The following is a 25873-nucleotide window of genomic DNA, read 5'->3' as shown; positions in this document are numbered from 1 at the left end:
TCACATTTAATTTTTTTTATTAATTAATAACCTTTAACGAATGGTCTGGGACATGTGAAGAGGAGTAAGCATCAATTCAAATGCAGCATCTTTCAAATTGGCGCCACGAAGATTAGCTTCTTGTAAATCACTTCCGGACAGATCACAATTCTGAAATAAAAAGTTCAAAATATAATATAGATGGATCAGCACTGAATATTTAGAATTTTAGAGAACAGAAGAATCATTAATTTCAGAAAATAGAACCTATACCAAACAAAGTAGAAATATTAAAACTTCTACAGCACAATCCACAGTCTAAGTAAAGTAATGCATCAATAAATAAGAAGCCTTAACCCTTTGTAGGGCACATATCATGTGTTGAGGACCAGAGTGGATCAAAATGCATAGACTAGTTTTGAAAGTAAATCCTGACATTTCAGTTAGCAATGATAGGTTGACCAAACCACTTGATTCACTCTTGCACTGCCAACTCGAGATCATAGGCATATTGGACTATCTGTTCAATTGACTATATTTCTTGAATGGTTTTGAAATTGATAAAATTCTTTAAATAGCCAAGAGATGGCATGACATAAGATGCTTTGACACTTGAAACTCAATTTTCATAAAAATGTAGTTTTGCTTACTCTGGATCTCAACACCTCATATACATATAATCCCCATTTTAAGTCATTCGAATACTTCATTGACTAATTTATACCAGGAACCATTCAACATCAATGCAAACTCAAAGTTCTGTCATTTGCAAAAAAATGAATTAGACTGATATTAATGCAATTAAAATGAGTGCAAATTACATAAAAGACTTTATAAATAAACTCGAGGTTACAAAATAGGCCTTAATGTTTGTACATATGTTTTTGTCAAGGACTCGAGTGACTTTCCAATGAATGGAACGCGACCTAGGTACAGAGGACTTTCTGTAATCTATGAGATGAATAAGGCTTCTTGGTTCTCCCGCTAGCTACTAACTTTTTGTTTTCACCAATCATGCGGTATCAGTTTTATTTTCAGTATGCTCTCTGGTAATACTGAGGGCTTGTGAATCAAAAATAAATTGTTTTTGATCTAAAGTTTACTCAATTCATTGCACATTAATTTTTTTCTGTAATAATTGGAATTAAATCATTTCATTCATTTAAAAGAACTATAAAACTTATTTTTCCAATTGAAACACTTATTGTCAGAAGCCCGACTAGGATAAATTGTTTCTTTCCCTGTTTATTTCCAAATGGAATGGCTAATATATAATTTTTAACTACTAAGTATAATACTAATTACTTTCTATTTTCTTATTTAACTAACCCTATTAGAAATAAATGGCAATATGTCATTGTCAATAGTATATGTGAAAAGTGCCAACAATATCTCAGTGCATAGCCTAGGAGTCTTACTATTCATATTGCAACGGAATTCTATCTCTAAATTATCTAATTTCATCTCAAAACTGAAAAATGGTGCAAATAATTACACAATGCTTTATTATTTCAATTAATTACTTATTAAATCATTAAAAAGACAAAACAATAAATCATTACACCAAGCATAGAAAAAAAATTTAAAAATTGACAAATAGTAATGTTTTGAGTACCATTGTGGTTTAATTAATGGCCATGAGTACCATTACATGACAAATTTTTAACAAATCTAAAATTATTGGCCATATAGACTTGGAGAAAAGCTGCAGATGCAAGGCACACAGATTTTTTGATACAGAAACCTTTCTGAGGGAGGTTATATACTTAATTATTACCTATGATTTTTTTTTTTCAATTGATTACCAAATAAATTCATATGGTATTCTTCGCATATGTACTATAATCTCAGTTAGCACTAAAAGGATTAAACTTGAGCATTCCAGTAGTTGTTTCTTTGCCATGATGGAATTTATTGCATGTTGAATATTTGACCTATAGAATACATCATGCCTAACAGAGAGTTAACAATATCAAGTTAATTGTGATTTAATAATCTCAGTAATTAAAATCCAGTAGTCTCCAATTAAAAAAACAACAACATAAAATAAGAAGGAGAAAAACAAGGTACAAAGTATTTTGCAGGTCTACAATTGGGATACTAAATACCAATTGTGAAATAAAATAGAAATTAATACTCATAACAATTTGTAAGTCATGTTATCTCACTTTCCCCTTTCTTAAAGTTTATCAAAATCGATTTTGAGCAGTTTAAGATTATTTTTCTCTTGTTTTGATTTTACTAACATGTCCACTATCCTAACATTTATCAGAAACTGCCATGAATCATATTTGAAAACAATCAAGAAACCTCGTTTTCCCCTGTGGTCTTCATAAATAATAATATAAAAAGTATATGTTGGATGCCAAAATAATAGTGTTTTGTTCATTTTTAAAAAGTTTCTCTGCTTACCATTGAAATAGCTCTATGCCTCAATATAACTTAATAACCAAGAAAATGACAAGATACTGCCTTCCTGTAATAATATTTCAACATTCCAGTACTCAAGTAGACCAAGACTGGTGCTTCATCATACTAACTGTTAAATATAACTATCAGATGACTCTCTTTTCCTGTTTGCTTAAAGAGGACCACCCTTTACGCCTTTGGCATTATTTTTTATTTTATACTCACAGGAAATCTGTAAGTCTTATGCATTTCATTAGTATTGAACTTCCGTAGCACAGAACCACTACAAATAAAATGATTAGAATACTAATCATTCATTTTCCTTCCACACATCTCCAACATAAAAACAACCTCTGGGAAAATTTTGTAGTTTCAAATTATCTACACACATTAGTAATACGAAAATAACCATTTTAAAAAGTAGATAGTTTTCAATGTCTAAATACCTGTAAGTCTGCACCAGCCAGAACAGCTGCTCGAAGATCACAATTTTTGAGATTTGCATTCTTCAGAGTGGCGACTCTAAGATTCACTCCAGCCATGTTACTTCCTTCTAAATTAGCACCTTTTAAATTCACTCCTAAAATAAACATACGATTTAAAATTATAAATGTACATCAGGTAATTTTATTCTTAATCATAAATACTATACAGGGCACATAATTGTTTTGAAAATTTTAATCAAGTGATAAGTTTGCAGAAATAGATTTTATTTTATTTTTTAGATTGACAGCCTGGGAATAGTACCTCAAATGATAGTATAACATAGGTGCATAAATATTGGCTATAATAAAAGTTTCCGTAAGACTAATTGAATAAAACAAGAATGGAAGTGCGAATGATAATGAGCGGTTTTAAGACCCAATCCAACATCCAATAAATAATTATAAATTGTAAACATTATAATAAAGACCCACCCTATGAAAACCACGTCAGGAAACGTGGGATGTATTTCTTAAGTATATCAAACGAGGCCTCAGACCTCCACGTCTGTCGCGACAATGGAAAAAAAACATTATAATAAAAAAATACAATGTCCCTACTTTGCATGCCCCCTTCTAATGCACATTAGTTATAACACAAAATTTTTTTCACATATTTAAAATAAATAATAACAATAAAATATCACTGCTTAGCTTGAATAGTGCCTTAAAAATATTTCACACCTTTAATTTTGCTCTTATTTCCACATCCATTTTGTTTTATCTAGCAAACGTAGAACCTAAATACTTAAACCTTTTTAAGTTTCAGTTATCTGAAATAATTTCTTCAGCCCCACACACCGACCAAATCTTCTTCACAGGACTAAAATTTAAATTAAATGAAAAACGAAAGTTGGCTTTTATTTTTTTAAATGTCAAATAAATATAATTGAATTACATATAATGGTTGCATAACTAATTAGTAGTTCTTTGAATGACAGTTCTCATTAATATGTAGCAGTACATATATTTTTTTTTTAACATATCATTTCATTATTTGTACATATCATTTCATTGGGCCCAGTCATATTCCGGTATTTCGTAGAAAAATATTTTTGTACCTTTTCCCTTTCCAAAAAGTTATAAATTTTAAACAGTAGGATTTACTTTTCTTTCTCTTCAGCTTGAACAATTCTTTCTTGCTTCAAAATAAAATGCCATTTTCGAGATAAGGAATTATGAATATTTACTTGTCCAAATCTTCGTTTATAAATTAGATATGTTTGTAACATATTTTTAAATGAGATATCCTGAAAAGCAATAAAAATTTTAAAAAAAGTTATGTAATTTTGGAGAGATTGAGAGGGAAAAATTAGGAGACCCCACCAAGCACACTTTTCATTTTTGTAAATTGCTGAGGAAAGTGTGACTCATATTGAGCGGGGTATGACTGTATGGGTCATTCATAAGGATGGATAGAAGTGATGTTCAGACTATTTGCAGCACCTCATTTATGATTTGAAAGCTCAGAAAATTCTTGAATTGCTGTATGACACTTTATCTAAAAGTGAAATTTTTTTTTATACAGAAAATTAATTAAATTTACTAATATTTCATGGCTCTGTCTTGTCCTCACAATCTTCCCAACTTCAGAATTTTGTAGACTTTTCCTATGCAAAAATTATAAAAAACAGTTCTTCTATCATAATTGAGAATACTTGTGTATATTTCAAAATGATTGTTCTCAATATTAGAACAGATAAAAATTAAGATGAAAATTACAGTGCCCAGAGCAATGTAGTCAAGTCATGGTTCTATCCTTTTTTCGTTTTTTCCTAGTCAAAGCTGTAATTTTTCAGTTTTGCTTTTTTTGGCATTTTTTTTTTTTACTTTGTTCAATTTTTATTATTTTTTAAAATACATTAATGTTTATTGAACATTTTATTAAAACTATTTCTTATTTTTTTCCAAACCTACTACCTAAACAGAGAAATACAAGATAGTGGCGTGACAATGTTGTAGCTTCTCCCTTATTTATTTATATTCTTTATTAATAAAATATTTATTCTTTGGAAAGTCCTTAAATTTCAACTAAAATGTTTAGGAGGATTTTTCTAGTTCAATCGAAACACTTGTATATTTATGAAAATTTGAACTCAAAACTCTTCCTTTATGTGAGAAAGATTGATAAATATTGTCATAAACTAATATTTATCAAGTTATATTAATCGACAGAGGCTGCCCTTTGCTGCTTTGTGTTCGGCCTCGCTTATGAGAAGTTTATGCGTCAGGAATATGGGCTATAGACATTTTCAAATAATCTAATTACTATGAGATAAAGGCCTGAGAGAGATCAAAAATAAGTAGTGACATTTCCCCTTGGATATCATCAACTAGAAATGTACAAGGATATGATTTTAACACGCCTACGAACAGGTCATACACGCTTGACCCCGTTTGGTTGTTTTATGACCAGCGATTCTCCACATGTATGTATGCCATACTTGCGATATGCGACTTGCCGTAAAGAACATCTTAACTGAATGGCAAGCATATGATTCCCACAAATCTTTGTATGAATTACCAGTAGACCTCCATTCAATTTTGCAGGATAACAAACAGACTTTTTAATTTCTGAATCACTCAAAATGTTACCATAAAATTTTACCACAAGTTCCCATTTTTCAATAGTTATACATTTAAATTCAAGGAACTTCAGATATTAAGGAAATAATGTCTAATAAAAATTTCAGAAATTAAGACAATGATGACCCACTCGAAAGTGATTGATGCCTTAAAATAATAATTAAAAAAAAAAAACTCTAGGAGATACTCCAACTTAAACAGTACCCTGGCTTTCAGATTTTGAGGATGAAACAGGCAGAGAGAAATCGGATTCTACACATCACAAAGAGCAAGTTTCTCAACTAGGAACTGAAAAGAAATATAACAAAAAACTGTATCTTTGTATGTATCGAAAGATACAGTGGACCCATTCTCGCATGAAAAATAAATGCACTGAGATGATACAAGACAGAGGAGGAACAGAAGCACAAGAATGTCTCTTCGGAGATAAGGACTTGAGTTTAAGTTGATACAAAGTAGAGAACAAATCCTGTATTGGCAATACATGCATACTCTACTAATGTTGCTAACAATCATTTAAATAAATATTAATAGGGTTTATAAAAATTAAGAATCTCAACTGTTCTAAACATGTGGTTAAGGCTCTAGATAAACAGCCAAACCAGAAACTACTATCACAAAAATCTACCGAACAAGACAAATTAAATGGACCAAAGTAAAGTGACAGCAGGATGCACAACCTTCTTAAAGTTTGAGAATTAATGCATAGTAGAAAATGTCTATAAAATTAAATTTCTGACTTAAAACGTATAAGTATGATAAATAAACCAGTTATACTTCATTTAAAAAACTTTTTTAAGTACTTCAGCTAAAAAATTATTTCAAAATTCAAGTTATTCCATTAAAATGGAGTGTGTTGTAAATGAGTGATAAATTATATAACTACACCTACCTTCCATATTAGCCCTTGTTCCTGCAGGATCTTCAAAATTACAGGCCCGCAAGTTTGCACTTTCTAAATTGGCACATAGCATTTTAACACCAAGAAGTTGTGCTCCTTCTAGAACTGCATGAGATAAATCAGCTCTTTCTAAACAACACCAGCTTAAATTAGCTCCATTCATACGGCATCCGTGAAGACAAGCGTACTAGATATAAAATAATGTATATTTAATTAAATATCAATAAAGGAAAAATAACAAAATCAGGAAAAATATTCTTATATACAAAATTTACCTTGAAATTAATGTATCTAAGGTCAAGCCTCGATAAATCTGATCCAGCCAAATTGACTCCTTGAAATCTAAGTTCTGAAGTAAAGGGCGTCATTATCAGTGCATTAATAACATCCCTTCTGGAAAGGGGTAAATTATCCCTTGTTTGTTGAGACCCAGCTATAAGGTTTTCTAGTTGAGGAATAACACTTTCTACTCCAAAAAATCGAGCTTCTTCCAAAATGCCTAAAATAAAGTATTCATATGAGTAAAAAAAATTTAATTGTAAATTAAAATATTACAAGAAGTGCAGTTTAAAAAAATAAATAAAAATTTTAGGACTAATTATGAAAGGAGAAAAATTTTAAAAAACAATAACCCTCTCATTTGAGATTACAGGAAATATAGCAAGTTATTAATTTGTATCCTATAATCTAAAACAAACAATTCATATTTTCCTACAAAATGTATCCTAAAATAAAGAGGAAGAATTTTGCTTATAATTGAAAAACAATTGTTTTAGGACTCCAAATATCCTTTACCTCAGGAAAACTCTAATATACTACAAACCCAAAACAAATATAACCTTCCCATTCAATCAAAATATATTTAACACTAGAACACTAATGTACATAACATTTATATGCACTAATTGCTAAGGAATGAATAGTTCAATATAAAATAATAATGGAAGCAACAGTACTAGGTTGAAATATTACCCTCACAAACTGTACAACTAAGAAACTGAGATTGATGATTGATATAGAAGTGAATCTAAACCAATTAATGGTGGCAATGAGCTAATTTTAAAAATTCATTTTATTTATAGTATGGGCTTTTAAATCTGGTGGAAAGGAACAATAGAGACAACATGATAAGTCTCATCTCAAACTTGCCTGACTATGGTGAACAGGCACCGTTTATCGACCGTTGGTGAAGGAACAGGGAAATCTTTTATTTTTCTGTAACCTTCAGGTGTTAAATGTAACAGAATCAATAAATATTGAGCCATACAACAGTTTTGGAATAATGTTTACAATTATTCAAAACAAGTAAAAATTATTCATGCAGAAACTGCCTACTCAACTTAAACATGACCAAAAAACTTTAAAAGTTTTTTTTAAATAAATCTAGAAGTTTTGGAATAAGCCAAGAATAAATTTTACATATGAAAATAATAATATCTCATTTGCGTACCCAACTATAAATAAGATTAAACCACAATTATGTTATTAAGATAAATGTTTCATTATAAGTATCATAAGAAATGTTTTTAAGACAGTAAATACCTTCAAGATTAACATTTGAATCGAATATAAGCTGTCCATTCCTGAGATAGTTTAATATTGGTTCAAAATATGTCGGGCTTCTGTCTATCAAGTATGCTCCTTGACTGTCAACATTACTGGGAGTCATTAGATAGCCATTGTCCCCTTCGGCAAACATTCTGTTCAAAAACCATTTTGAGTTACATTCTAAGAAACAGATTTTTACTCTTTGAAATGATTTTTTGCTTATTCATTAACATCATAGAGACTAAGTTCCATGCAACATATTGTAGGAGGAACAAATTCATGGAATGATGAAGGAGGATCAAAAAATGATTCATTGGTAGTTGGTAATACTATTAAGAAATATATTGTATATTTGTTAGTCGCTTTAGATGAATCGAAAACAAGCAGACTAAGATTTTTAAACTAATTTAAACATGATTGATTAAAGATTTTACTAAAGAAAAAAAATGAATGACAAACAAAGTAATACATTTCCAAAGTAATGAATTTCCAAAAATTCTTCGAAGATGTTTTCTATTAAACTGAAAACTATCTAAAAACTTTTTAAAAGTATATTGGTGCTTAGTATCAAATACCTCCCACCAACCCATGCTATAATTACTGTGTGGAACCACCTTGACAATTTTTTTTAACTAGTTATCAACTATTTTCAGGTGAATTCTAATTAACTTTTCACAGATGGACAGTTTTAGAATAAAATTTATTTAAAGATATTGTGATTATCATAAAAAGTATTAGGAACAAAAAAAAAGAAACGTAATAGAAACAAAAGTAATGCATAAGCCACAACCATCATTTGTATTTTTAACAAGTTTCCAAGCTATAATTATAACAATAAAAATAATAAAAAGATCAAAATCTTAATTGGAAAGAGTTAAGAAGATTTATAGGAGGTTTAGGAGGAAGAATTGTAACATATTTTTCTTAAGGGGGTTGGAATACACCATCTCTTAACTACAAAAGAAGTTTCCAGATAATATCATAAAACCGGATCTAAATACTTTTCACTCGCCTCAAGTCTCGAACGTCTACAAATAAAATAACAAACATCGGTCACTTATTTTTAACACAACCAATCCAAATATACTAGCACTTACCAAAAAAACTACAAGAGTAGTTAATTTCAATTTGACAAGGGATAAATCAAGGATGCATTTACTATGGACAAATACAGTACATCTATTGTATCAAGAAAGATGCTTTTAGCTTAGTTTTGAGCACAGCTGTTAAAAGATAAAAATATTATAGGTGTTAATTATAAACTGTTTACACGGCAAGCTATGAGAAAACTAGTCATAGAGTGAATCAATATTGCGCATTGCAATATTACAATATGAAAATTGTAAATGTGTAGAAAAAAATAATATGAGATTCTAAAATGTATAATAAGAAATTTTGTAATATGATACAATCAGACAACAATAAAAGACAAATAAATGAGTGAAATTAAAAATAAGAATGCAAGGGAATCAAAGATAATATTGAGAAAATGAAGTAAAAATATACAAAGATTATAAGGTCATAAAAAGAGGTTATCTAGGATAGATAACTCCAAAATTGTGAGGGTGTGTAAATATTGTTGCTTCTACCCATATTCAACTCTAGAAATATCATTATAAACTATATTAATTTATTTGATTTTAAATATCACTAAAAGATGATAATATAAAGACTTTCCTTATAATACAAATATATTTCTTAAAATGTTATACATTTTAATGGCAACAAATCTTTGCAACAACCAAATATTCGATAGGAACACTTCAATACAACTTAATACTCCTAAGGAAAACTTCAACTTTACAATTAAAAATAGTGTACAGTGTAATTTTAATACTTTATGGTTAGTACCATAAAATAAATATAAACATATATATATTACAACATGTTTGTAGAAGAATTAAACAAATCTAGAAGCAGCTAATATAATACTCACCTTGCCAACATACTATTAGGCTCTTTTGTCACGAGAGTGCTTCTAGAAGTAGTAAAGTATTTACCACCGACATTAAGTGTAACCCAATGCGAATTCTTAATTTTTCCTTTGATCGACTCTGGCTGAGCGATAGCAGTAGCTTCTCCAGCTGCTGGTCCAAGAGGTATAAACCCTTCACCAGCAGAAATATATAGGATATCATCATCCCTAAAGTAAATTATAAAATTGAAGTTCAAGAGTTAATATTGAAACAATAAAATTATAGCTCAATTAATTACTTTCTAAATTTTTAAATCTTCTCTTCTTTAATGTTCTATATCCACAAGTGTCTCATACACTCAAATGAATAAGGAAATTAAACTGAGAACTATCAGTTAAAAATATTCACAGTAAAGCAACTCAATTTAATCAATGTTCAATCTATCAAAAGCAAAGAGTTGTATGAACACATATTATTTTTTTTTTAATATCAATGATTTTATTAAAATATTTGTGAACTAATGACAGAGATTAAATTAATAAAATAAAAAAAATGAGGTGGTAATATTATAGCAGTAATTACATAATTTAAAAAATCATAAATCATCGAAATAAAATTTATCAGACTATTAAACAAAGCAGTATTAATAATTCTGTATTATTGTAAGACTTCTTTTCAAACTTCCAGGGTGATAAGAAATAGCCATCAGTTCATACATCTTTGCTCCGTGTTTTAAAGTTGAATTAATTAATGATTGAAATGTTTAGTTTACAGCTTTCTACATTAATTTTTTTAATAAGTATTATATATAATCTAAATACCTTATTAATTTAATGTCATCAATTTCTCCACCTTTGGCGGTAAAAATTCGTTTAGCTGATATATTAAATTTATTTCCAGCAGCATTGAGTAATTCCTCCAAGGAATGGGTAATGAGTAAAACCTAAATAATAATTTGAAGTATTCAAATTAATGGATAGGGATTAATCATTAATTAATTAGCCAAATAATTGATTTATCAAAGATACTTACTTTACCATCGACTTCAGACCCATTTCTAAACACAATCACTCTTTTCATTTTGTCTTTTTTTATTTAAGGGAACAAATTCTAAAAAGACTCCTTTCAAATTGGAGATATCAGCTGTACTTCTGTTTACTAGTTCTTCCCTTCTAATCAATGGGCGTTTCACAATGCTATACAGAAGGCTCTATCATTGACAGATAATAAAAGAACATTTATAGATTACTAACTATAGATTTTTTCAATGAGTTATATATTAATATTGGTATTCCTTATTTAATTTTTACTAAATATTCATTAATTATTAGATAGAAAATGTTTTGAGGGCATTTGCTCTGAATGGAAAATTTCGTTGCACTCAATAAAATCTCGAAAAGTCTAATAATTCAATAAAAATAAAAATTTTTTTACACTGAAGACAATTTTCTTCTTTAAAGGCTTTTTTAAACCTTTTTAAAGTGTGGAGGTTATAAAAGTTCAGTGGCGAATCTGAGTTGATTACGTCACTCAAGATGTCAGTCTCATGATGGTTTCGTGTCAGCTGTCTAGAGTAATAAGTCTGTGATAAACCATTTCATTCCTCTAAAACCCTATATCTAAGATTATATCGCGAATATTAATGAAAGGATCGTGACAAAAACGAAATCACCAAAATGTGGAGAATGCGAGAGCTTGCTGACAAAGTGTAAGTCCTAAGGTTTAAAGTAGCCTTCCCCTCGGCTAGAGAAGCCTTCATGGCCACTTGTTTATTTGTGTTTGACATATGTTATAATTTATTAGGAATAATTTTCGTCCAGAATATCTATGTTTAATATCTCATAATATCTTGAATCCTACCTGTTTTTTTGAAATTGAATAGGTTTATGATGATTATTGCAACAGATAATAGTCATTTACTATATTCATCTCTAACTTCCTTGATATCTGATTTGACTTATTGGTCTCATTTTATATTAATATTCAGTATTATATTTCAAACATTGTTGTTTCAGCACCAATGTTGTTATGAACTACACAGAAGTTGAGGCAAAAGTGCGGGAAGCAACTAATGATGATGCCTGGGGTCCTACAGGTTTGCTTTATTTTAAGCTTAATTAGATATATTAAACTTTTTTTTAAATATTGGTTGTTAACTTTGTCTAACTGTTGTAATCTGAGATTTAACATTATTCCTTCTCATGATGAGTTCTCATAGGAAGAAGGGGGGGCGTGCCCTCCTCTATAGGCATTGAGGAAATCTCTGGGTGATGAGATGTGCTACTAAAGAACCATTTTACCTATTTTTATTTCTCTCTATATACCATTAAAATTGTCTTAAAGTGTTATTGGAACCATTGTATGACACACAATATGAAGAAAATTTGATGTTAGGGTACTTGTTCAATAGTGTCACTCATACATATTGAGAGAACATTTAACCCCTGTAATCTGTTATAACCTAATACTATTAAGTGACTTATATTCATCAGAATTTAGGCCCTTACCTAAATTGATAAAGATCTGTTGAGGGATTGATCACCTCTGTAGTTAGCTTGATGTTTATTTAAAGTGAGTGGAAATTGACAGTTATGATCCAGTTTAGGCTGTAATAGTAATAATGTAAATTGTAATCTACAACAAAAAATGAAATGTAAACGAGTATATGTTAGAGTGACTTGTTACCTGTTACCCAAATTAAATTTATTGTTCTGGATTACTATAATCGGCATTATTAGTCTTTTTCTGCATAAATTAAAGGATTATGACTTAATGCCTTAGGAGGCATTAACTTTGTAAGGTTAAAAAACCCTCCTAAATTCCAGACCACTGCAGTTTAAATTCTGTTGGACAAAGTATTGTACCATGTAGGAAATGTGGTATATTGTATTTTTTTAAACAAAATTTGTATAAGTAATATGTTTGTGATAAGATTTGGTAGCAGTTAATGTCTCTTATCTCCTAACATTGAATTTTACATTGATAACATCATTCCATTTTATTTTTTATGTTCAAAACTAGTTGTAATAGTCTCTTATATTTAACTTTGTTATATATATATATATAGGTTTTAAATGTGATAAAAATTTTATTTGATTGCCTCTTGAATGGAATTATTATCTCATTAATTCATAGTATTAACATAAATTTTTCATGTATATGTGTACATGCATGAAAATTTATATTGATTTTTAAATTGATTTAATGTATAAGACATTCATGCAAATATGTTACTTTATGATACACGAAACAATTTTAAACAACCTTCTCACAAGATGATAACAGATACATATTTATTTTTTGGCATGTAATATGGTGATTATGTTATTTTTAGCTTATCTTAGTTATTCAATGAGGTTGTTATCTGTAACTTAAAGTTGACCTCAATGATAAGTAGTTACTTCTATTTAAGTTGATTTGCTTATTTTTTTAATAATTTAAGTTTGTTACAATTAAAATTTCTATTATAAAAAAATTTCAGGCCCTGTTGTTATAATTCCCTATATTTGCTAGTAAAGAATTTATTAAATAAGATAAAGTAAAATATAATTCTTTTACAAATCATTTTTTACTATATGACTATAGAAATGATTGTATGACCAAGTAATTTCTTCTTGACAAAATGTACATATCATGTTCTTTATACATTTTGATATAACATTATTTGTATAATGTTTTAATTATAATAACTCATAAAAAATTAAAGTCTACATGTATTTATAATATACATAAATAGTATGATATTTGGAAAAAGGTTGGGAGAAAAAACAATTTATTTAGCCACCAATTTCATTGATAATGGCTGTTTTTTTTTTGTATTGCATGTTGCAGATAAGCTGAAGAGGTTGTGTGATGAATAAAAAAGTAGTTAGTTCTGCAACGGGACCTTTTAATTAGATTTTTTTATTGTTGAAATATACTCTTTTGTTCTCTGTTATCATTCTCAATTTATTATTTTGTTTTATCTAGTGTTCTTATTTACGTAATTTTAAATTACACCTAGTGATGATTTTGGTAAAATTTTTATTAATATAAATGAATTTATATACAGTGCTGTAAAAGCATCTACAATTTTTTTTATCAGATTTATATTATTTATTAAATTTCAGTACATCATATCAGCTATGTTAGATTTAATATTATTTTGTTATCTATTTTTTATCTTAAAAGTAGTGTTCTTAAATGAAATTGGATTTATTAATAAATTTTTTGTAAAATTTTGCTGGAACATTCTTGAATTTTTTGTTTCTTCTTTTCAATTTTTAAAAACTTCTCCGTAATCTTCATTCTCTTACTTTGCAATCAATATTATTTTTTGTGTTTTGACCCATTCTTGTGAGATTGTGCATTGATCAATATACTCGCTCCAAGAGTCTGTTTTAAAAGTAAGATAAGGAAGACTACTCTAAGGTGTAGGGAGTACTTTGCACGCCATTTTCAAATTTAACCACTTTTTAAATGTGGTTGTACAAAGGTGGTATAGGACAGGTAGATTGGCCGAGAAGGATTCCCTTCTAATTATTCTATTATAGTTAAATAATAATATTCTGGATTTTCTTTTGAGGAAGTTATATTATTTTTTTAAAATTGTTGAGGTGAAAAAACTGCCAAAATGAATGTAATCTATTCCATATTTTTCATTGTATCATAAGGTGACTAGGCCTAAAATAAAATGAAAAAGAATCAAACACAAATGAACTAAAAATAATTAATAAGAAGGAACAATTAATGTTTATATTCATATTTATAAGTTTTAAAAGAAAATCAGAAACATCAAACAAAAAAAAAAAATTAATCTAACTGATTATAAATCTTAATATATATTCTAATAATAATAAAATCTACTCCTTGCATAAAAAAAATCTGTAACATTCATTTTACTAACGTTTCTTATGCTTTCAATTTTTTTTATAATTAAATGTATACATTAAGAATCCTCAGTATGAAAAATGTTCATTTATTTTTATTCATCATTTAGGGTTACATTGTAAGGAAAAAATATAACACTTAATTGCGTGTCATTATTAAGTTTCCTCAATAATATGTAAGGTTCAATTATTATTTGTATATTATAAATGTTTTTAACTTCCTCATTCTACTGTAGGTCCTCTCATGCAAGAAGTTGCTCAAGCTACTTTTACTTTTGAGCATTTTCCTGAGGTTATGACAATGTTATGGAAAAGGATGCTACAAGACAATAAAAAAAATTGGAGGAGAACTTACAAGGTATTATCGCCTTTCTGGATTTAAATAATATGATATAAATTAGTTAGAAATTTAATTTGTCAAATTAAAAATTGGTCTTCCTTTGCCACCTTATTTCCTTCCTTATTACTATAATAGGTCCCTATTCACATGTTTGTCGAACCAATTAGCTCTTCTGCAGAGAAATCTTGTTCAAATTGAGTTAAAGATAATGGTTTTACTAAATCATTAATAATTCTTGACTTAGACACAAATAAAAAATAATTTCTAACGTTCTCTGCCTGGTTTCCAAATTGTTGGCCAGAATGTACTCAGCACAATACAGTTGATTTGAAAGAACAAGGCTAATCAGATGTTAATAATTTAGAAAATTGCACATCTCTGCAAACTTAAAAAAAAAAATTGCTGCCACCTGTGTAAAATTATAAAATTCAAATGCTTAAAAATTGTTTTTAAACTTCTAAAGCATCAAGGAATAGACTTACTAAGTATGATTTATTCAGAAATGGCTTACCAAGTTTTCTTTTTTCTTTGTACTATATGATTCAATGACTGATTAGCTGAATCACTGCCATTAAAACAACAAAAAGTATCACATTAATAATAAAAAAATGTAGCTATTAGTGTATAATACTTCAACTTGGAGAAAATATTTTTTTCTTGTAGCACCTGCTTATAATCTGGTTTTTACTAAAACTATTTAAAATTATCAACACAAGAAAAAATTGGATCATTTTCGAATATACTTTTAAAAACATTTTTATTGACTTGGATGGAATTCCTACAACTGTGTAATAATAATTTAGGTAAAAACTCTAGGTACTTTTTGAAAAAAAAAAAAAAAAATACTTGATTATTTCTAACAATAGCTAAAAACATGTTATCATTGTCTTTTTATTCAATAGATACCTTTAGGCTGGGCGACACAAATAAATAGCTTGTTCAGCTCATAAAATCAACTGTCTTGTCATGCTGTATTAATATTCATAACCCACTACACTTTTAAGAGGAAGAAGATTAAAACTTTTTTGATATTTTAGGATTACTAATCTGAAATATATTGGCGGTCTGATAACAATTACTTTTTATTATGTGAAAAACTTATTAAGTGTGGAATTAAAAACATGTCGCTGATTAATTTGTAATAGTCAACAGAAATTAAAGATTTTGAGTGACAAAAATAATACCTGTTTTAACAGAATATTGGATAATTGTGTAACTTCATTCATTACTATTTACTGATCACCATATTGATTCTTATTCCGCTATATTTTAGTCAAACCTTTCAGTTTAAAACGTTAGCTAATTGTAGACCATATTACAAGTAATCACTTGTAATATGGTAGTATAGTAATAATCATTGATAATCTTGATTTTTCTGGTGAATTAATGCAAACCTTTTTATTATATTTTGTCTACTTATTAAAATGTGATTAACTAAAATAGAGTATTTACTAATTTCAGAGTCTTCTCCTTTTGAATTATCTTGTTCGGAATGGATCTGAAAGAGTGGTGACATCATCTCGGGAACATATATATGACTTACGAGGCTTAGAAAATTATGTTTATGTAGATGAAATGGGCAAGGATCAGGGAATAAATATAAGGTAATTATATTTTTTTCTCACTTCCACAATTTTATAAAGTTCTAATGATTACATCAATTCTATATTTGATAAGCTAATGAGCACAAGGAGTTAATTTAATATTTTTATATTCTTTCAAGTATCATATTTAATCACCTTTCTAATTACTGAGTGTAATGAACAATAACTTTTTTTCTTTTATTTAAAATTGTTAAAACATAATATCTCATCACCAGACTAGAAGATATTTATCTTTGGGTGACCATTTACACTGTTTTTATGAGGATATATAGTAAACCATTGTAATGGTTTATTTTTCAAAAACATGGCTTGTTAGGTTTTTTGAACCACACCAGGCAGTTTGTGCTAGATTTTGCACCTGCTATTCGAAGGGTTAAATCAAGTGTATTTTAAAAAGGTAGTTAAAAAACAATTTTTATTTAAATCATAAAGAAGTAAAAAAAAGATTACAAGAGAAAAATCTTATCCTTAGACAATATTCTTACAAGAAGAAAAAATGACTAGCATTTACTTGATTTTTTTTTTCTCATAGACATAAAGTGAAAGAATTGATAGATTTCATACAAGATGATGACAAACTCAGAGAAGAAAGGAAAAAGGCCAAAAAAAACAAAGATAAATATGTTGGGCTTTCAAGTGATGCTATGGGGCTTCGAGGGATTGGTAAGTGTTTATTTTTACTTAATCCATGATTATAATATGTCATGTTTATTACAATATTTTGAAATGTCAATACTGTGCGTGTGCGCGCTTGCCTGTCTTAAAGTCAAACATTTTTTGTGATATTTTTTCACCTTTATTAATAATTAATTCGAAAAAAAAATTAATATATAATGTAATATCTACTATCTTTTCTTTGTCAATGTAGGAGAGCGGTGGGAAGGTACCACTGGCAAATGGGGCAAAGAAGAATATGATTGGAGTGATTCTGCTGGAAGGAGAGATGATTATGATCCTAGGTATTTTATCTTGGAATACATGATTTTTTTTTTTAGGTTATTCCTTAACCTTGTTGAATTTTGTAATATTAGGCTAAATGAGATTGGATTAATTAAATAAGATAGCAACTCCTATACTGTTTACATTTATGCTCTTACAATAAAACTGAAAACCGTTAAGTATGAGCCTTACATTCTGTTTAATAATGTATTTAAACTAGTGTAGGTTAAGTACAAAAGGAGTTTATTCACAGTTGATATCGTGAGCAGTCTCAAAAAAAACATAAGCATTAAAAGTTAACAGTAAATTGCAGCTGCTACAGTGGTCCAAACCCATACTTAATACAGACTATTATAAAATAGATTCTGAACGATTGTAGCTCACCTTTGAGAAACTTAATAAATGTATCTCACAAGTAATTAGAATTTTTTCATAGTTTAAGTAAAATCAACTCGATAACTACAATTTTTTATTTTCAACTTTATATATTACTTAAGTTTTTGTATATCAGTGTGAATAATATATATAGATAATATATCAGCATAATTTCATATTCTATTTGTAGATTGAGAATTAGATAAAGAAATAAGATTTGTTAGTGTACGGTCGCCCATAGCTCAGTGGTTTAGACAAAGTCTTACTAATTTGATGTCTTTTGGACTTTTTTCATTGAGTGGCGGTCCTACAAAATGAATAATTTTGACCTCCAACCATGGTTAGGCATTATAGGACTCCAATGGGAGTCTGGCCGAAAAAAAGAAAAAAAAATTGTTTGTGAAAGAAAATATGATTGGAATATATTTTTGCAGTGGTGATGAAGGTGATAACTCTGAGGGAGAGACACCAGCCCCAAGGAGCCCTGCTCGAGTGTACAGGGATACTGAAAACTCTATTCAGAAAGACTCCCCAATTAAGAAGCAATTGAGTCCTGGACGGAGGATAGACCTAGGGGCTGCTGCCACTTATGGAAAAGTAATTTTTTTTTTACACTTTGCAAATAAAATAGTAAATAAAACTTAGTAAGATTCACTTATTCATTTTTTTTCTTACACCTGAAATATTTCGTCTCTATAGTCTATTATCATGAAAAATGCTTTGACAAACAGCCTTATTAAATAACTATAAAATTGTTAAATTTACATACATTACATTTGTCATTTTTGTATTAAAAACTTCTTAGAAGCTATTGTACTTTACTTATTAGAACGTTACTAAAATCAATTCCATAGTTTTAATTAATAATTTATAGTGCATATATGGGTGGCCAAAAATGGTAATTTCTGTTTAAATATTATATATATTAAAATCCAAAGATCTTAGAGAAAAATAAATTATTTATTAACAATGTACGCATTATAAAAAATCATATATCAAAAATAATATTGTCTTAATGGCTTACAAACATCAAGATCATTAGGAGTAAGAATTATTTTTACATCCTTTTAATATTAGGAGTACAAATTATTTTCTCTTCAAATGACTAAGAAGGCAGGAATGACACATTTGATGCATCTCAGTTCTTTGAATTTTATTAGCAATGGAACCCTTTGTTCCTTTAAAATAGTTGTTAAATAGAAAAAAATATTTGAATCTGACAATTTATGAAAGTTATTTGGTGTACTATTTATATGATTCTTGACTAGCAGTTTTATGTGCTATCAATGTGATAAATATTTAATTCCATTTCAATGGAACATCAAACTATTGAAGCACCAGGGTGCCACATTAATTAAATCTAGCTGTGCCCCAGAAGCTATTTTTTTATTAATTATTATTGTGATGTACCTTTGTAAATATTTTAATAGTTCATTTTTTTGTGATCTATATCAAAGTAGGATGTCCCACACAAGCAAAATTAACAAATTTTGTTTGTAAACACTCCTCTCTCCTTTTCTTATGTTTACTACAAACTACACATGTGAGCCACCTGCTGTTTCCTTTTGCATCTTTTAATTTAACTGTTAAATATATTTCCGAATATGCAGACAATCGCAACTCCTCATCCACTGATTGCCTACCAGATCGGTTCTTTCTAACGAATTGAATCTTATGAAAGTTTATGATCAGCTCCTTCCCGGCATTTAAATAAAATTTACGTAAGGATAGTGTTTTCTTATATGTAACTTCATACAAAATATTTCCGTTTCGGAAAGCAAGATCGACAAAATGGAAATAAAGTTGTTTGTACTATTTATTGGTTTATCTCAAGCATTCCACAGAACTAAGTAGCATATCCACTTTGACTATTGTGCCCATCAATTGATTGAAATCGATTACTGCATTTGTACATTTTTCATTAAGCTACAAAAATAGGTCAGGAGAGTAGTATCAGTTTTCTGCAAATAAATTATGGCCTCTGTTTAGTTAGGAGTGGTGAGCAAATTTGCTACTATATCTCCCGAATTTTTTATTGCTGAATTACATCCTTACACCTTAAGATCCATGGACACCCACCTATACATCACAAATCTTGAATGTACCCCTTCCTTAGTGTCACATAAAACAATGGGTTTTTGTATTGAAGTGATTCCATTGTTGCGGAATGTACTGCTAGAAGAAAAGCCTTGTACAAAAGAAATTAAAAATTAAAAAAAATCTAAAGTAGCCATTTGCTCACTGAAATCAAGTTGCACACCTTTGGGTGAACTAAAACTTAGTTGTAAGTGGTGTATAGTTGAGCTTAGGACTAATATAAAACCCTCTTGGGCCCTTTGCAAAAATTTTGTTTTCTGAATCACGAAACTTTTTGTTATTTGAAAAAAAACTCGCTTTTTTTTTTCATGATTTCCGGTTAATATAAGGCATTTATTGGCAGGTATTTGCTTATCCTTTCTGAATTTTAAGTAATTGTGTATTAAAGAAGTTAAATTTGTGATAATAGATTGTTAGCTTTTATGTACTTTTAGTTGATATTTTTATTTAGTTCTTCAAATTTCTTTGTTCTAGACTGCTTCTACTAATGGTGGAAATACAGAAAATGCAGAACCTACTAATGTTCTTCCGTCACTCATTGGTGATGTAGCAGATGATCTTTTCGACCCTAGAAAGAGCGTGGATCCACCCACCTCGAATGTTACAGAATTCGGAGACTTCACAAATGCCTTCCCTCCTGCTAATTCAAACACTAGTGGAGCTGATGTAAAAGATGATTTTGCTGATTTTTCTTCTGCCTTTACTTCTCCTTCTCCTTCAAGCTTACCTCTTCAGACACATTCACTTCCACCTCTGCAGGCACATTCACTTCCTCCTCTGCAACCACCGCTTCTTAATGGAAATTCAACAGGTAAGTAACTGAACTATTTCCTTATTCCATTATTATTTAATTTTTTTAAATATACAGTTCAATAATTTTTTTGGTTTATTTTATTAATATTCAAAATAATGAAAAGTAATAGAAGAAATTAGGTTTTATATTTATTATTTTAATAAAATCTTGGTTGAATTACATCTCATTATGAATTACATCATTAAGAATTTAAAAAAAAGTTTATAGAGATATTGTAGATTGATCTATTAATAAGAGAAGTAGGCTTTTGTATTTTATTATACAATTTTTATTGCCTTTAAATTAATTTTTACTGTAGTAAAATGGCATTATTCTTTTTTCATCATCATTAGTGCTTCTTTATTGGCTGGTAATCCGGTAAAAATTTTTATGTACAGTTATCAACAACTATTCTTTATTCCTCAGAGCCACTTGAACCTAAATAACACTTTTTTGACCATTGATCTATACATTTATACCAGAATTATCTCTTGAAGGGGTGAACTGATTATTTTCTATTTTATTTATTTTTTGTTCTGTATGTTTTCGGCTTTAGATACCTGAATACCAAATCAGGTATCTTTTGCTCAAAAACCATAAAATGTGTTTTTATACACATATTTGGTAATTGCATTCTCAACATAATGAAAACAGTTCTTAATCAGAACAGTATTAGTGAAGATACAATAAACTATTTTCTAATAATGTTAATTACTAATGTAATAATTGTTTACTGTGTAAATCACAAAAGGTTTTTTATATGTTCAGTTACCAAGTCTCAGTCTAATACAGAACTTTTGATGGGATTGAGTGGATTTAACAGCCCTGTTCATTCTCAAGCACAGTCTTTGGATTTGACCCAAACTCCACAGTCTCCATCTATTAATCCACTGGATTCGCCTATGTCAGGTATGTAACTATATTGTATTAAGTTTTTTATTCAGTTTATTATTGGCTACATGTGTCTATGTATGTTATTTAATTTTTTAAAAAGAATACTATCTCCTAAGAGAATGTGGTTCAGGTGGGAACAAACTATTTTTTCAGAGCTCAGAACTTACCAGTCCAGAAGTTAGAATTGGTATTAATATGTTATTAGTAAGCAGTTGAGTAATTTACTAAATATGGGTGTTGTAGCTGAGGGAATCACCTTAGCAACCATGAAACTTCAGCAGTGCCAGTTCGATTTCGGCCTCGGTGTGTTGACTTTCATTTTATGGTGGTCCCACAGAAAGAAAACTAAACCCTCCAACTTTGTAGGGTGCAGAATAATGTAGAATCAGTTTCTAGGATTATTTGGACTCTAAAATGTTTAATTAAATTCAAATCTGAGTAAAATATTTTTGAATGATACTTTAAGGTATTGTATTCTTGAGGTAGTGAGTTAATAATTTGAAAATATGTCAACCCCGACAAGCGTGAAGCATGAGTCATCATTGCATAATTATAACCTCTAAAGGCACATCTCAGTACAAGAAAGCCCTCACACCATCTTCAAGGTGTGTGCCATGTGTGGGTTGCCTCTATGCTGCTCTGATTTCCACTTGATAAAAGACCAATTATCAAAACTCACGTTTGTTATCTACTTTTAAAAAGAATATCTAAACGATGCTATACCTTTATTATTATAATTTAATAACAACTGAAAGAACAAAATATCTGCAATAGCAAAGACAGTGTTTTAAATAGTAGTAAAATATTTTATCAAAACATTACATATTTTTCTGAAATCTATAATATTAGAGTTTACCATTATTAAATGGCAAATTACTATAAATAGATATGAGTTATTTTTAACTAAATGCAATATATATGCAATTTTTTTTTTTTTTTACTGAATATTTAATGTTTTATTTTTTTTAATACATTAAAGTTTAACTATAACAAACCTAGAAGTTTATAAAGTTCTTCGAAACTGTTAAAATAGAAATTTTTATTTAAACCTCTAAAGTCTTCTCTTCGTATCGTATTTTCTGAATTAGTTCTCATACTTCTATATTCCTTATATTGATAACTTAGCTTGTTTTGCTCTCTAGTGGAAGCAGAAATGGATGCTCTTCCTATATGTTACTCTCAATGACTTTTTTAAAATTTTATTTTGCACTTATTTCTTAATTCATTATTGGTTTAATTGTTTTGTTGTTTTTTTAAATAAAAATTTATGTAATATTGCATTTATTTCTTATTAATGATTTTTTATGATATTACTTTTGAATAATGAAAGTTAAAATCATAAATAATTTGTTGACTATTGTATCTATTATTATATTACTTATCTGCTGAGGGGGGTTATGTCTCCCTTTCAGCTGTCAGCAGTTGGAAGAAGCTAGAGGATGCAAAGGATTGGCTACTCAAGTTCATTGCTCTTCTTCCTGGACCTCTTGTTGAGCAGCGGATAATTTTCTACAATCAAGAAAATGGCTTAAACTATGTATACTATGCCAGAGTATTGGAAGCGGTTATAAGTTTGCCTGGTGAATTAAGATTATTAGATCAACTGTTTGTTGTTGAAGGTGGAAGTTATGGTATGTTCATAGAATCTTTGACAATATTGTCTAACAGCCTGAAAGAAGAACCTGCACCAAGTTCAAGACTTGATAGAACATTACATCTCCTCCAAAAGTTGATCACAAGTGAGGCTCTGGTCTCGGCAGCTATTGATATATGCTTATTCATTACAAACAACTCTTGTGCTCAGCGTGCTATAGCGATATCCAGATGGGAAGAAATGGTACAGTTGGTCGTTTCTCTTCCCGTAAAAGTTGCAAATAGACTCGAAGGCCATGGGACTGATGTATTTCAGTCAAAAAATTTTTCAAAATATATTTTTGTGAACTTAGCTAAGGTTATAGGTATTATTTATAACTTAAAAAGAAATTTAAATATTATTGTTGATAATACCCCTGTCGCCTTGTTATTTAGCAAAATTGTTAGTAATTTTTATTTTGAAGATTCAGCCAAACTTTTTTTCAAAATAATGTCTTCTTGGTGTAATGAAAGACCCTTGTTTAAATTTTTTATATCAGATGTTTTGGCAAAATTAGATCAAAAATGTGTTGAAAGAACAGCTACTTTGATTCTTCAAACTAATGATTTAATGGTTTCTGATTTACTAGGAAATTGTATCTTACAACCATCATGGAAATATGTTTTATGCCGGAAGATTCCGTTCCTCATTTTCCATTCTTGTGACAATATTATTATTAACCTCGTGAAATATTTAGGTAGTTTAGACGACAAATCTTTTTTAAGTAATACATTAACAGATTTGTTAAGAATATGGTCTGATAGAAGCGCTTTAAAACATACTTCTCATGATCAGCACTTGTACATAACTAAGATAATATTGTTGTCCCTCCGACATTTAAATGACCATATTAAAAACCATACTAAACTGAAATCTGAACTTAAAATACACATTTTGCATGGAGTTCCTGTACATTTGGAGTCAACGGTTGAGAATATACGTGTCATGGGAATGGTAACTGGAGAATTTTTCATGTCTTTAATTGAAAAAGATACTAATAACAAATTAAATTTTGATTATAGTGAGTTGAAGTCAGGTAGTATTGAACTGGCAGATAAACTAAAAAGAATTGCAGATTATGATTTTAAAAATGACAGCTATTTGTGCAGTGAATCAGGTGATGATTTACTAGATAAAATGTTATGCTCACTTCCTGAATTAAAGAAAGAAGAAACTCCCAAATCTTTAAAAAATCAACCCATTTCCATTATACCAAAAATTAATGAAGATATTGAAGCATTAGATTTAGACAGTGATGATGAATTTGAACCCTATGATCTTTCTAACGATGTAAAAAATAGTGTGTTAAAACGTCCTAAATACTTAAGAGATCTCTTAGAAAACTTGAATAGTGAAAATGATTTTGAACTTTGGGAAGAAAGTATCAAAGCATCAGAAGAGTTGGTTTTAAAACAATTGCCATCTGATGATGTTTCACTAGCCATTGCTTTACTTAATGTTTTTTTGACGTTAAATAGAAGATTTAACTTAGAAGACTTTGAAACTTACAGGTTCAATACTTGTGTCGCTATAGTTAGAATAAAACCTGTTGAAACATCTGAATATTTGGGCCTCGAATTCAATACTATTGGAAAGTACTCATTATCTACTAGGCATTTGATGTTGGACATTTTAGCTGTAGCATCTCAGCAATTATCAAAGCCTTCAGAAGAACAAAAAAAAAGTGCAGTTATACTTAATAAAATTTTAGGGCAGGTTAAAAGGGTTAGTACTAAACCTCAGTTGAAAGTTGGAGGCATTAATAAATTTCTGTGTGTCGGCTCATTCATTTTTCCATTAATCAGAGGCAAATTCTTCAAAGAAAATGATGAATCTCCAGTACTGCTTGCTGCTGCATTACGCACCATTGCTGTTATAACTCTATCCTCTCAAAATCTCGGACAGCTAACTGTTAAAATCTGTAAGGAAGTTCTGGAACTTTCTTGGTTCATGAGATATCATAGTGAACTATCTGTGAGGGGTGGAGCCATGGACTGTGTTGCAAGTGTTTTATTAGCCGCATCTGATTGCTTGGAGCAACTGTCGGAGGAACTTGTGGAAGCTGAAGGATGGTTGATAGATTCAGTGAAATCGGAGCAGGACCCTGCTCTCAAAGTTTTTGCAACTAATATTATCCTTCTTATTCAACAGAGTCAAATTATTCGAAGTAGGATTTTGTTTTAAAAATGCTGTAATTGTACCAAAAATGTATTCTAGTAATTTTTTATTTCTAGTATTGATTAACTTTAATATTTGCGAAACTAGAAATAAAAAATTACTGTAATCAAGTAATTTTTTATTTCTAGTTCTTCCCTATAGTAATTGTGTAATCATTAAATACTGTAATTCCATTTCTTTTTTTATTTTTAACTTGTATTACTAAGTGCTTTAAATTGAGTTGCAAATTTTTGTTTTAATATTCTTCCCTATAAATAAGTCAAATGTGGTCTATTAGTCTTAAAATAATCTCGTTTATTAAGAATTTTTATTAGAAGAAAGAAGCATGTTC

The 25873-nt window shown here is 29.1% G+C and overlaps 2 protein-coding genes across 3 annotated transcripts; one reads left to right on the top strand and one right to left on the bottom strand.

Moving 5' to 3' along the window:
- On the bottom strand, positions 1 to 11269 carry LOC106692468 (BTB/POZ domain-containing protein KCTD9). 2 transcript variants are annotated; one of them, XM_014438426.3, is made up of 8 exons: positions 10854 to 11269; positions 10643 to 10764; positions 9842 to 10048; positions 7900 to 8057; positions 6633 to 6856; positions 6349 to 6544; positions 2835 to 2968; positions 1 to 150 (listed from the first exon to the last, which is right to left on the bottom strand). In XM_014438426.3, exons 1-8 carry the CDS (start codon positions 10899 to 10901, stop codon positions 34 to 36), a joined length of 1206 nt encoding a protein of 401 aa, XP_014293912.1. In that variant the 5' UTR covers positions 10902 to 11269; the 3' UTR covers positions 1 to 33. The 2 variants fall into 2 exon arrangements, 1 of the variants encoding a protein (XP_014293912.1); XR_010843864.1 differs by lacking the exon at positions 1 to 150 and adding an exon at positions 3978 to 4120 and having other exon boundaries at positions 2862 to 2968.
- Positions 11270 to 11348: 79 nt separating this feature from the next.
- Positions 11349 to 25593, top strand: lqfR (clathrin interactor lqfR). The gene is made up of 10 exons (XM_014438425.3): positions 11349 to 11529; positions 11837 to 11916; positions 14926 to 15047; positions 16491 to 16633; positions 17166 to 17296; positions 17502 to 17592; positions 18382 to 18544; positions 20519 to 20855; positions 21606 to 21746; positions 23144 to 25593. The coding sequence occupies exons 1-10, from the start codon at positions 11498 to 11500 to the stop codon at positions 25546 to 25548; spliced, it is 3645 nt and encodes a 1214-aa protein (XP_014293911.1). The 5' UTR covers positions 11349 to 11497; the 3' UTR covers positions 25549 to 25593.
- Positions 25594 to 25873: the final 280 nt, after the last annotated feature.

Source organism: Halyomorpha halys, unplaced genomic scaffold (assembly GCF_000696795.3).
Source record: "Halyomorpha halys isolate HHAL.00 unplaced genomic scaffold, Hhal_1.1 Scaffold58.1, whole genome shotgun sequence".
In the NCBI taxonomy this organism is placed as follows: Eukaryota; Metazoa; Arthropoda; class Insecta; order Hemiptera; family Pentatomidae; genus Halyomorpha; species Halyomorpha halys.
Note: the sequence above shows the minus strand (reverse complement) of the source record. Positions and strands in the feature narration are given on the sequence as shown.

Bases quoted from the DNA above. Each gene is read 5' to 3' on its own strand.
- LOC106692468 (XM_014438426.3), bottom strand. From the start codon at position 10,901: ATGAAAAGAGTGATTGTGTTTAGAAATGGGTCTGAAGTCGATGGTAAA. The intron at 10,765-10,853 runs GTAAGTATCTTT...ATTATTATTTAG, and splicing joins GGTCTGAAGTCGATGGTAAA to GTTTTACTCATTACCCATTC. The intron at 10,049-10,642 runs GTATTTAGATTA...AATTTACTTTAG, and splicing joins GATGACATTAAATTAATAAG to GGATGATGATATCCTATATA.
- lqfR (XM_014438425.3), top strand. From the start codon at position 11,498: ATGTGGAGAATGCGAGAGCTTGCTGACAAAGT. The intron at 16,634-17,165 runs GTAATTATATTT...TTTTTCTCATAG, and splicing joins GATCAGGGAATAAATATAAG to ACATAAAGTGAAAGAATTGA. The intron at 21,747-23,143 runs GTATGTAACTAT...TCTCCCTTTCAG, and splicing joins ACTGGATTCGCCTATGTCAG to CTGTCAGCAGTTGGAAGAAG.